The 12,685-nt window shown below is 33.4% G+C and overlaps 1 protein-coding gene across 1 annotated transcript in view; it reads left to right on the top strand.

The window, feature by feature from the left end:
• Nucleotides 1-9,024, top strand: part of LOC118201007 (glycerophosphodiester phosphodiesterase 1) — a 162,317-nt gene extending 153,293 nt beyond the window's left edge. Inside the window, exon 6 of the mRNA XM_085823864.1 lies at nt 5,114-9,024. Coding sequence (XP_085679990.1) covers nt 5,114-5,240 — 127 coding nt within the window. The 3' untranslated portion in view covers nt 5,241-9,024. The remainder of the gene's footprint in view (nt 1-5,113) is intronic.
• The last annotated feature ends 3,661 nt before the right edge of the window (nt 9,025-12,685 follow it).

The following is a 12,685-nucleotide window of genomic DNA, read 5'->3' as shown; positions in this document are numbered from 1 at the left end:
TCCAGCTCAAATTCTGCACACGTATTCATTATGGATGACGATACAATGTAGTCAAGCGATTTTTTTCAAAATTCGATTTTCATTTTTTAAGATTTACTGTTGAAACGATTTTCCGCTAATATCTTCGTTTAACAAACGCACCAAATACCACAGAAATTTACTGTTTGCACCATCGGATAAACCGGAGAAAAAAAATCTTTTAAATAAATTCTGTATGAAATTAATTACATAATTTCGGACGTTTTGGCGAATTTTCGAAAAGCGCTCTAATTTTTTTTACCCTTTTCCATAACATAACTGTTGGAAGTAAAAGAATGATAATTTATTTTTGGGAAACGATTTTTCAACTGAATAATTTGATTAATAACGAGTAATTGATTGAAACTAAAAAGAAGGAAATGAAAAGAGTTTCTATAAAATGTGCTTTTATTTAAAACTCGTAAAATAGTTAATAAATTAAAAGTAAAAAATAATTTATCCTGTAGTTTAATGGGAACAAGAGATATAATAATTCTCTTTATCCCCCCCCCATAAAATCCTCTACAGTTTTATCACGAATATTAAAGCATGGGCGCCTAAAAACCGAAATCGAATTGCATTGTCAAAAGTAAATGCCATCAACATCAGGTTTTTATTATTCGTGATGTAAAATTGTACTAGAATTTTGTAAAGAGAAGTATTTAATCTCTTGTTCCCATGAAACTATATGATAAGCTATTTTTCTCCTTTTAGTTCATTAATTATTTTGTGAATTTTAAATAAAAGCCTATTTTAGAAAAATATTTTTAAAAAATTTGTTTATTTATTTATTTCTGTGTAAGAGCGACTGTCTTATCTTGTCAATCGCTCTTAGAAACAGTTCCGCCGCTAAATTCATCACCCTTAATGAAAAAGATTTCTTCAAACGACGAAGAACGTTTTGTCTCCAGAAAGAGTTCGGTTGTAAGTGTCAGGTTTACCATTAATATTCGAAAGCATGTACACATTACGTGCAGTTAACATGGCGGAGTACCTAATTTGTTCCATTAATGTGCGACATCATTTACAAAATAAGAGTTATCTGCGCTTCACCTAGATATATTCTTTCTCTCTTTTTCTTATGCCGCTGTTTCATCTCTGTCTTCGCTTTTTCATACGTTGAAGTGCGGCGGTGATCTTCACTTTCGTCCGTAGAAATTGAGCCGAAAAGGGAAATAGTGGACATAGCCCCTTCACCTAGATAATGTGTACATTAAAGGTATTTCCGAATCATTAAAATTTCTCTTTTTTTTCTTTCCTTTTCTCCTTGCCCTCTTCAAAGCTTGTGCACTAGTGTTTTGTTTTTGGCATCACTTTCACATTTGTCGCAGAAGTCAATTGCTATGTAAATCAAAGTATCACCAGTTGCACCAATAAGTATAATTTTATCTTGTATTTGCAAATTCATGACCTTATTTATATTAATACGTTTAAACCGTTTAATTGATTCTTTATATTATATTTAATTCATTGATTGATTTTATCAGCTTGATTCTTCAGATACCGAAAAATAAATAAATAAAATCATGTTTCTGCAATAGTCAGCATTTCGTACTGAAAGTGAAAATTTCATGGGTCGGGAGTGGGGAAGAAGAATTCAATGCAAATATTTACGTCAAAAAAGTTTTGTTAAAATTTTTAATTTATGAAAGGGGGACCGGAGTAGATTACATAACATAGTATTGCATAAATACAAAAATGCATGTGTTATGTACAGGGCTTAATTTCTAAGATTAGAAGTGCCGGAGGAAGACCATCAGCAAAGAGGAACAAGAGTAAATAAATAAATAAAATGACTAATAAACTCATTAATAATTTTTAATTAAATAGTTAATTATTATCAAATTAATTAATACCTATTTAATTAATGTTTATAAATTGTTATTTAATCGATAATTATTAGATAATTAATTATTATTTATTGAAATAATTAAAGATTGAAGTAATTAAATAATTAAAATTAAATAAAATGTAAAGAGATAAATTTAAATTTAATAAGCGATTTTTAATATAAATTTATTGTTAAAATAAAATTTTCGAGATAAAATTTCTACTGAAATTGTTAGTCAATTACATAAAAGAAGTGCCGCAGCCTTCTTATTCAGGGCTCCGGTGCGTTCCCGCTGGAACTATGATTTATTACAAAAACTAAGAAGCACCGGAGCTGAAATCCGGTGGCCTCCGGCCCGATTTAAACTCTGATCGTAGGGGAGGAAAAAGTTCTTTTATCATCACAAAAATTAAATATACTTAAATTACTTTATCATCACAAAAATTAAATATACTTAAACATACTTACTTAACTGATGAAAATTTCAGGGCGAAACAGAATGAGGGTATGAGTGGGTGGAAACAAAAAATGAGGGGAAACTTGGTAAGAGAGAACGTTTTCTTTGACCGCGGCTCTCTGCTCATATAATTATAGCCATCAAGCAGATGTATGTCAGGGGTAAAATGAGCGCTGAATCTGACTCCTAAGGATGTATGTAAAGTTGCTGGTTACGCTTCCCCCCATTAGTGGATACTGTATGGAGACGATGCTTGAGAAGTTATCTCAGTATTTCCCTCTTATTGTAGTCGCTGTCACTTAGCACACATTTAAGAACACAAATTTTCCTTCCTGCCAGGATAACTAACTGTAAGCATCGATAACAATACACTACATACGATGGCATAGCGAGAAATTTACCGTTCCTAAAAAAGCTCCTCCAAATTTATTGCCCTTCTTAAAGGGAAAGGTTTCCGCATGTGAGTGAAGGGACTTTACTTAAACGTCTCATGTTCTCGTGAGTTCGTATTTCTAGGGAAATAGAGTATTGCAAAGTCTGCTTATTGTTAAACTAAAACGTTAGGAATTCTAATTTTTTTCCTTTTAATTGTGGTTCAGTTTTATAATAAGAAGTACCGGAGCTCATCTTATTTAGAGCTGCGGTGCGCTCCGGCTAGAATTGTAATTGATTTGAAAATTGAGAAGTGCCGGAGACGGGTTCCCGTGGGCTCCGGCGCAATTTAAGCACTGGTTATGTATACATTTTGCAAACATCAATTCATAAGCACATTTTTTACTCGACTCCTACAGTATGATGGGCTCCCCTCGCGAACACCCGTGATACTGGTCCCATTTAAATTATTGCACTAATTACATGCTTAAGTCATTAAAGGTTCTGATTTAATCGTAAAGTTTTCATGTATTAATGCGAAATTCAGTCATAAAATTTTATCATTATTCATTGATTTTATCACTGAAAATTATATGAGGTACAACTGCCCACCAAATACATTCTGTGCATCCTGTTTCATGTCCAAAGCACATAAAATGTTAAATTATTGTACTATTTGCATGCTTTTTTACATGCTCAATTCACTATATTTATTCGTGAAATTAGTACTTACATACTATGGCAACCATCTTAATGCAATTTGTCGATTTTTACGGATGAAAATTATTTAGTATATGCAAGTTGGTGGTTTTCACGCCTCCTATTTTACGAAGATTACGAAACTATGGATATTTATAGCAACTTTTGTAAACAATATTAGCGTAGGAAAAGGAAACATAGTTTAGCAATTTGAGTTATTAAATAAGAATTATGTCATACATTAAAAAATTATAACACTTGCGTTCTTCTTCGAATCTTTCTGTAATTTTTTTTTTTTTTTTTTTTTTTTTCCCTTTTCTTTATTCTTCTCCCGAAGTACGCAGCGGTCTGTTTTCACTTGAAAAAAATACCAGAGAATCCTGGAGACTCGGTTTCGTGCAGTCTTCGGCAACAACGGCTATTTGGAAAACACATTTCCTCGTTGTTCCCTTTAGAAAAATTTCAGCAAAATTCTGTGTTACTGGAACAAGGAGTAGTAACAAAATAGAATGCATGCGAAAATGGCGGCATTGCTTGAATGAAACGAGCATGGTTGTCGGAAGAATGGTTTTGTGCATGGTTGCCAGTGTATGGCATTTTCTGAAAATTTGGCTACTTTTACTAAGATGATTGCGATAGTACGTAAGTATCGTGAAATTTTTCACATTTAAATTTTTAATCATTTTGTCATTTAAAGGTTCTAATTTTATCTTTAAAGTTGGGATGCAGTAATGTAAAATTTGGCATACCAGTAGCCGAACGGAAAGATCGCTGAACACTGGTGGTTTAAACTGGGTTCAAATCTTGGCGATGGTTGGCTGCATGAGAGTTTTCTTTGTTTTCTTCATATGTAACGTGAATACGAGGCAGCTCCCCTTTCTCATCGGGCAAATAGCCTTCATATACTTTGTCATAACCCGAATAACCTGGAATGAAATTTACTGATAAAATCTTATAACTGTGTACGGATTTTAATATCACTAAAGATTGTATCATGTACCGTATATTTCTGTGAATAGTAATTTTCCATTAGCCAAGCGCAAGCGATAAATCGCTAAATATTGCATTTTTTTAATTTTTTTAGTTTGTATTTCTGAAGTTGATGGGAAAAAATGAATTTTAAATTAAATAAATTATTTATTTATTTATTTATTTATTTATTATGTTTTGTTTAATTTTTTAAATCGTGTGCAGTGCTGGTTCATTGCTTCGTCGCCAAAACGAAAGATCTGATGTTGACGAAATTTGCGCCTTCTTTTCCATTTACGAAGAAATGCCGAGCAACTGTTGTTAGAATTTACAGTAAATGCGATCATCTGTAGTTTGAAATTTGCCGTATAAGAATTTTTGTTCCCATGGCACATAAAATAGATACCACAGATAGCACAGATCGTATACAGGACTACAAAGGAATGGAATGAATGTCCTGGCAGATAGGGTTACCAATACTGTCTTTGATATCTTAATATTTTACTGTATAGCGATTTGTTTGGCAAATGTTTTACCTGTTTAGCAACCTTTTCGACGTATGTTGAATGTAGCAGGATAATTTTTTCATTTCGGTTTATATTCGGAAATATACGGTATAAGATACAAGCATGCATTAAATCCTTTCTGTACATCATGATGAAGACATAAAATCGTGCATCAAATATGATGTTCATGTTCGATGTACAGAAAAACAAATGTTAAATTATTGTATTAATTACATACTTAATTCATTGTATTTATTGCAGGGAGTATGTTCGTATGTGGAATTCAAGGAATGTTCACGTCATAGCCTGGACACCGAATCAGCGCGTGGAGAAAGAATACTTAAAGAAAGTACTCAACGTCACCTGTATTACAGACACCCTATTATGATGGAATGCGGAATTCCTTCTTATTTGTCTTTCGCCATTTTTTTTTAATCTGAAATTTATCTGTTAATGTTATTTGGGGGACCAATTTCTTTTTTTAGAAATGATATGATTTTTCAGTTCTTACTCAGCTGATTTGGCGCTATTGCTAAAATAAAAAGTATGTATTTTTTAAAAATTATATTTTAAAAAATTAAGCTCCATATTTTGGAAAGTTGTGAAATTTTATTCATTTTTTACTCTAATAGTAGCTTTCAAGTATGTTTTTTACTGCAAATAGCTGCTTGGGCGGATAGCCACCTAAATTAATTATTATAAAAAAGAAAATCACTCAAGCTCCGCTATAGCGAACTTCCAAATCTATAAGAATCGGTTATAATGAGTTCCACGGTTATTTTGATTTTTTAACCTTTTTCACGGAATTTATGCAACTTTCACGTGAAAAATTACAAACCCTTAAATTTATCCCGTTTGGGGTTTAAATAGCAAACTTCGAACTTAGACTCACGGAACCCTTAGAACTATTAGGTTTTTTTAGGGCACCCCATCCTATCCCAACCTTAGTAAACTTTATCTTAAAGTAATATTTAAAGTTGATCAATGTGTTTTATGTACTTTATGTAAAGACAATTAAAGTACTGTATATTTTATTAAAATTTTAATATAAAATTAATGTAATTATTAATAGCATTGATTTGTGCTGCAGGTGTTACCAACCTTTGCACTGCATTTAGTGACTGAGGTGTGCGTACATTTTTTTGGCACAAACTGTCGAAGTCTTGCTCTATTTATGTTATCTGCTGTCGCATTTCATATTCTGCCTTTAATTTGTTCCGATATTTTGTTTTTGTTGCCACTTGCATTGAGAAAAATTTTCCACTTAAATATTGTTGTTCCGAATAGCATGACTATGTGTCTACTTGTGTGGGAAAGTTCTGGAAATTTTGCATAAATCTACATTCAAAAATTTAGGAGCTGCCCTTGCTTACATTTGAATTTTAATGTCAAATCTGTTATGCTTGCATGTCGATAAGTTGTTCCCTTCCCTTCATTGGCAAGCCGTTTGATTATCGTAGTACTGGAACGTAGCTTTTAGTTATTTTTTAGTTAATAAACACTAGTCAACTAGTGTAGAGTGTTTCATATTTTTCTTTTCAAATTTTTATTTTGACTTAAGAAACCCCTGGGTTCTACGAAACACAGTTCGAAGATCCTTGATTTAAACGAAAATTATCTTTGAGCTTTCTTTAAACGAAAATTATGTCCAGCTTTCTCTGCATTCTCAATAAGAAGCAGGTGTAGTGCTACTGGGTTCCTTAATTCCATTCGTTCTTTGATCGAGGTATCGGACAGCACTTCGTTCGAGATTAATGCTTATTGACAATTGAAAATGCGTATTTTAGATGGAAAGGTATTATTGGAAAGACAAGTCTCGGCCATGATTTTTATGGAAAGTTAAGTTTTCGTGTAAAATCACTAACGTATGGAGAAACTGTAACAACAACGAAAAAGAAATTTAGTAATTACATGTAATAATAATTTTAATTAACAATTACTATTTTTTAAAGTTTCTTTTAAGATCTTTTGGAAGATACGACAATGCTAATCACTCTTTCCGTGTGATTCATCAATCAACTTTTACATAATTTTATTAGATCGTCATTTTTTTCTTATCAAATCCTATATTGCTAACCAAATTTTTGATCCCTTGAAGTTCGTTACAGCGGAGTTTGACTGTATAATGATTTTAACGAGTCTGACTGGTGGTATTTCGTTGGACTAGTTAGTGAAATTTCAATAATAAAGTAAATAATGTTTTAATGTATAATTGATAGCTTTAATGAGTCCAGTGAGTGTGATTTCATGAAAGTATTTAATGATTTTAATTATAAACCAAAAATATAACTTTTTCGATTACGCTGATTTAATCAATCGTTCCAATTCAATGTAACTTCTTTAAGACTTAATGCAGTGAATATTGCAGCTCACTGTATAATTTCTTTTAATATATCAACTATTTTTAACTATGCTCCGAAAAGAAATGCAATGAATGAAATTGATGTAAAGCTTTTTATTTTTCAATGAACAAAAGCATCTTTGTTTAACAGTTCAATAATGGGCATGAACTATACCTTTTCTCTAGACTTTCTTATATCTTTTTAGACTTTCTCAGCATGCTATTCTATTTTTCAGTATGTATTGGTTGCAGTGATATAAGCTCAAAAATCAGTTGTTTAATTTTATTGTTTGTTTTTAATGAAGAGTTGGATGGTAAAGGACACAATGATTGTTCTGTAACCAGTCATTATATATAATATTTTTGAAGTAAAATTCGTTTTTTTATGTTTGTATATGTAACGAAACTTGGTAAATCTTCTCAAAGAACCAAAAGAAAAGAAAGAAGCTTAAACCGATAAATCAACCTAAGTTGGATGGACAGAAAGAATTAAACGTAATGAATGCTGAAGAATTTTTGTACGAATTATTAGTACTAGTCTGGCTGAGCAAGACTCATTAAATGCATCTTTATTTAAATCATTAAGATTAAAAAGAAAAAGATATCATTAAGAATTGCGTGTATTGCTTTTAAATCGCTTAGCTTGTTAATTAAACATTTCGTGGTTTTCCCCATGTGTAAACGTGTATACGAGCCAGTTTCCCTTAGAAAGTCCTCCATGAAGGCATCCCTTCCCTTAGGCAGATAGCCCTCGAGGCTTTGCCATAATCACACACATACCTACCTACCTTATTAATTAAACAGGTTACATATTTACGAATGGCAGCACACTCGCATGTATAGGATAAAAATATTTTATTTCCGACACTGGCAAGGCATGGCTTTTAAATCATTGAGTTTGTGAATCAGAAGTACGGAATATGTAAAAGAACCAATTCGAAATTCGACCTTCAAGGTGCACATAAGCAAGTGCAGAATAGTATGCGTTCAAAATTTGGTAGCCGTTTTTCCACAGTTCCGAAGAACATACGTACGTTCATATATACAGATTTTTCATTATTTAATAAGAGATCTTAATTTAGATCAATAACTTTGACGCTGCTGACCTGTATAATTGATAGCTTTTACTGTTTTGGACTTTGTATTTATTATTTTTTTCCGGGGGGTCTTTAACCGGAATAGATTCTAATATCCATACGAAGTGTTTAAAACAATTCTTGAATATGTTTGTGGGATTATTTATGAATGATAATTTCAATGGTATGTTTAAATGCAATACATATGTATTTTATTAATAAATGAATACTTGAAAAAGAAAAGTATTCTTTCAAAAGCAAATTAAAACAATAGCGTATAACTTATAACTTTTTTTTTAGAATAAAAAATCAAAATATGTTTTTTAGTTGTTAAAAAAATTATCAGAGGTTAATACCGACATGGCAGAGCACGCAAAGGGATGCCTTCGTGAAGGATATTCTAAAAGAAACTGGCTAGTATTCACGTTATATATGGGGAAAATCACGAAAACCAACCATGCAGTCCCATTCACGTGAATCAAACCTGGGTCGAACTCCCAGTATTCAGCGGTCTTAACCACTCGGCCACTGAGGGCTTCTAAAAATTATTAGAAAGAACAGTATTAAATATTATTCCTTTAAAAAATATACCAAATATTATTTGAGTCTGATTTTAGAAACCAAAGCTATGTTTTCATTAATAAAAAACAGATATATATTTATTTATGTACGTGTATTTTCCTTTCATAATGTAATTTTTTTCCTTTATTATGTATTAAAGAAATAAAATAAATAAATGCATATTTATGCAAAAATTAGTTTTATTTCCTCTGTTTTTTGGTAATTTTTTTATTCTCGCTGGAAACACCATAGGAAGGAGGTGTGCAGAATTTTTAATTTTCGATTAATAATGGAATAAATTTTTAAAGCGGTCTCCCGGTTTATATACTTGTATTTGAGAACTTTTTGTACTCGTGATGGGGGGGGTGAATTAAAAGTTTGACTCTCACACGGCAAAAATTGACCGCGAGATTTAATTTCAAAATTTGCAGTTTTTTATGTTGTTTTCAACTTGCCTTGAGGGATCGATTAAATAAGTTAGAGTAATTCGAGGAAATTAGTTTAAATGCGGCGAAAAAATGTGTATAATAAGCCGTACAAGGAAGTCATGCTGTGTGCAAATCAGATTTTTTCGAATAGTATTGTCACTGCTTGCTGCCAAATCGCAGAGTTTATTAATAAAAAAAATCATTTAACTTGTACAAAATATGAAATAAACAAAACAAAAAAATCAAAATTCTGCTTTGAGTTCCCACGTTCGGTGTGGTGTGTTCATTAATTTGGTTGATATGGATACCGCCGTTTTTCCACAATACGAGGGACTTGCAAATATCTTCTTCATTATTTAATAGTAGAGAAAGACGCTAAACATTGCGCTAACTTGGCTGATTGCAATAAAGTTTACCTCTCATTCGCCCAACACCTTTCTTCTTTATTTCTTTTTAAGCTCCCAGTCTTCGCAGATGTTGGGGTAAAACGTAAAATATGCAGTGATTTTTAATGAGCCCGGCCATTAGTTAATAATAATAGAGATAAAGAATTGTGTTTATTCGTTTTAAATCTCTTAGTTTATAAATCAGATGCAGATAGATTTAGATTCAAAGAAAAGTTAATTTTATGCTTTGCTGAGTGGCAACACGCTGACGCATGGAAGATAAAAATATTTAATTTCGGGCGCTAGCAACACATTTCTTTTCAATCGCCGAAGTTGTTGATTAAACGTGAAAGGCAAGCATCTTGTACTTTTCCGACTGTTAACATGAATCACTCATTTTGTTAATCAAAATTTCATTAATTTGCACGAAACGTTAAAGTAAAAAATCAGACGCGGACACTTTATGATTTCATTGTACGGCCTATTATACACATTTTTTTTTTTCACTTCATTTAAACTTATTTCATCGAACTATTCTACACTCATCGCGATAAAACTTTGCGCACCAAGAAATAATTGTGGGATGGTAACAAAACTTGGCATGAAGGTACACGTCGGGTAGATATGCAAATGATTAGAAATGTAACGTGATTGCGCATTGCGTAATGCCAGGTAGGTAGACATGAGTAGACGCTGAGGTAAACATGCCGCTATGCCGCCATCGAAACCAATATCAACAGCTGTCAGAGTTCGAGAGGAGAAGAATCATCGGGATGATGGAAGCTGGTCAGCTTGGCGAGTAGCTCGTCAGATAGGCCGTTCTGATTTTACTGTGAGGAGGTGTTAGAACCAGTGGACAGAAGAGACGTTATTTACACGGCGACCAGGTTCAGGACGCCCTCGACAGACCAGCCTTCGAGAAGACCGTCACATCATACGACACGCACGCGTAAAGCCAACTCCTCATTGGCCGCTATCCACACACAGGCAGCAGCTTCATCATTACGGGTCCCTGTGTTTTCCCGAACCATCGCAAGGCGCCTGGATGAAGGGCATCTGGTATCGCGGCGCTCATTACGTGTGCTGCCAATAACACCCACCTTCCGACGCCTCCGTTTGGAGCAAGTTTCTTACCTCCTTGGTTTGGAGTGGTGTCGCGCACGACAGGATTGGACTTTAACGGAATAGAACCAGATCGTCTTCAGCGACGAATCTAGATTCAGTTTGACCAGTGATGACAATCGTGTTCGTGTTTGGAGGCCCCGTGGTAAACGCCTCAATCCTGCCTTCGCTTTACAGCGACGCACCGTTCCCACAATTGATGTGATGGTATGGGGTGCCATTGCTTACGATACACGGTCACTCCTAATATTGATTCATGGCACAATTACAGGCCAGCGGTACGTCCATGACATCCTTCAGCCACATGTGTTGCCACTCATAGCAGGGCTCCCAGGAGCCTGTTTTCAACAAGACAATGCTCGGCCACACACAGCACGGATCTCACAAGCCTGCTTCCGCCACATTAACATCCTTATCTGGCCTGCTGGATCCCCAGATTTGTCACCACTCGAGCATGTCTGGGATCATTTGAGACGGCAAGTTGGACAGCCTACGAGATTGGCCGAACTAGAGTCGCGTTTACAGGAACTGTGGAACGAGATGTCTCAGAACACCATACGGAACTTGTATGCCTCAATGCACGCTCGTATGGCATCGTGCCTTCGCGCTAGAGGTGGTCCAGAGTACTAAAACTTCCGTTCATGTGTACTTTTTTCTGCAATAAATAATCCTTTTTCTTTGATTTTCTAATCACTTACTTATATCAAAGTAGTACTTACATATGTAAAATTTCGCTTCATTCTGGCAACTCTTTCTTGGTGCGCAAATTTTTATGGTAATGAGTGTAATTCAAGGCAAGTTTTTTTGCTAGATCCAAATCATATGTCATAATTAATACTTGTATAAATAATAAATGCAATTATTAATAAAATGTATACTTTTGTATTTGAGTTTGAAAATGAGTGTATAGGGGATATATCTTCTAAAGTAAGCATCCCGTTTAGTTGTGTTCTTAATAAGCAACATTAATTTTAACCCTTTAACTGTCAAGTTATTTTGATGATTTGGGTACACAAATTGTCAAATTTTTTTATTGGAAAAACCAAATGTAGCCGAAATAAACATCTCCCGATATATATTCGGGTATGACAATACGATGCACTCAAAAAAAAAGACAAAAAAAAAATTTACCCCGAGAAATACTTGGGCGTGACATTTTCGAAAATCTCGGGCATGACAGTTAAAAGGTTAAAGATTTTTTGCTATTTATTTTGTTTAACAGGATTTTTTTTTTGGCTTAAATGTACTAAAATCTTTATTTTGATTGAGTATTAATTGTGACATATGATTTGGATCTAGCAAAAAATTTGATGCTTTCTTGAAAGTAAGATAAAACACTCTCTTAATTTAGTTGTTAATTGAGGGTAGATTGATTTATCCCCTTGATAAGTCGATTATTACAATTGCTACTTTTTCAATACTTAAAAAACACTCGAAGAGACATAGCGCTAAATTCCACACATAATTGTAGTCTACATCATTACTATGACTGCGCTATGCACCCCACAATTTTATACAGCTTACATTTCTTAATGGACGAAAACGGAAAAAGTAAACTCTGCGTGGCTAACGGCAAAGCGATGCAGCGAAAAGAAATAGAAGAGAAGAGAGGGGGGTTGCGACGCAATTATCTTTTATACCATTTCAGATCACATGACAGATTAATGTTCAGATTTCATCGATAAGTGCGCATCAAAACTGTATTGTTAGAAAAATTATTCCTCTGTTATTTTTAGAATGAAGACGGAAGTTAAAGAGCTATTATTAATTTGTTATTTGAAAGATAGATATTTTATATTTTACATATATATATATACACACCCACTCTCTTACTCGTATATATATATATATATATATATATATATACACTTTTTGGTATTGCCGATTGCAATGAGAAAGGAAGGTGGACAACTAGATGT

The sequence above is a fragment of the Stegodyphus dumicola genome, chromosome 9 (assembly GCF_044657685.1).
Source record: "Stegodyphus dumicola isolate Sdum_Otavi_A_Nest chromosome 9, ASM4465768v1".
Lineage (NCBI taxonomy): Eukaryota > Metazoa > Arthropoda > Arachnida > Araneae > Eresidae > Stegodyphus > Stegodyphus dumicola.
The sequence above is the reverse complement of the archived record's forward strand: the minus strand, read 5'-3'. Positions and strand labels throughout refer to the sequence as shown.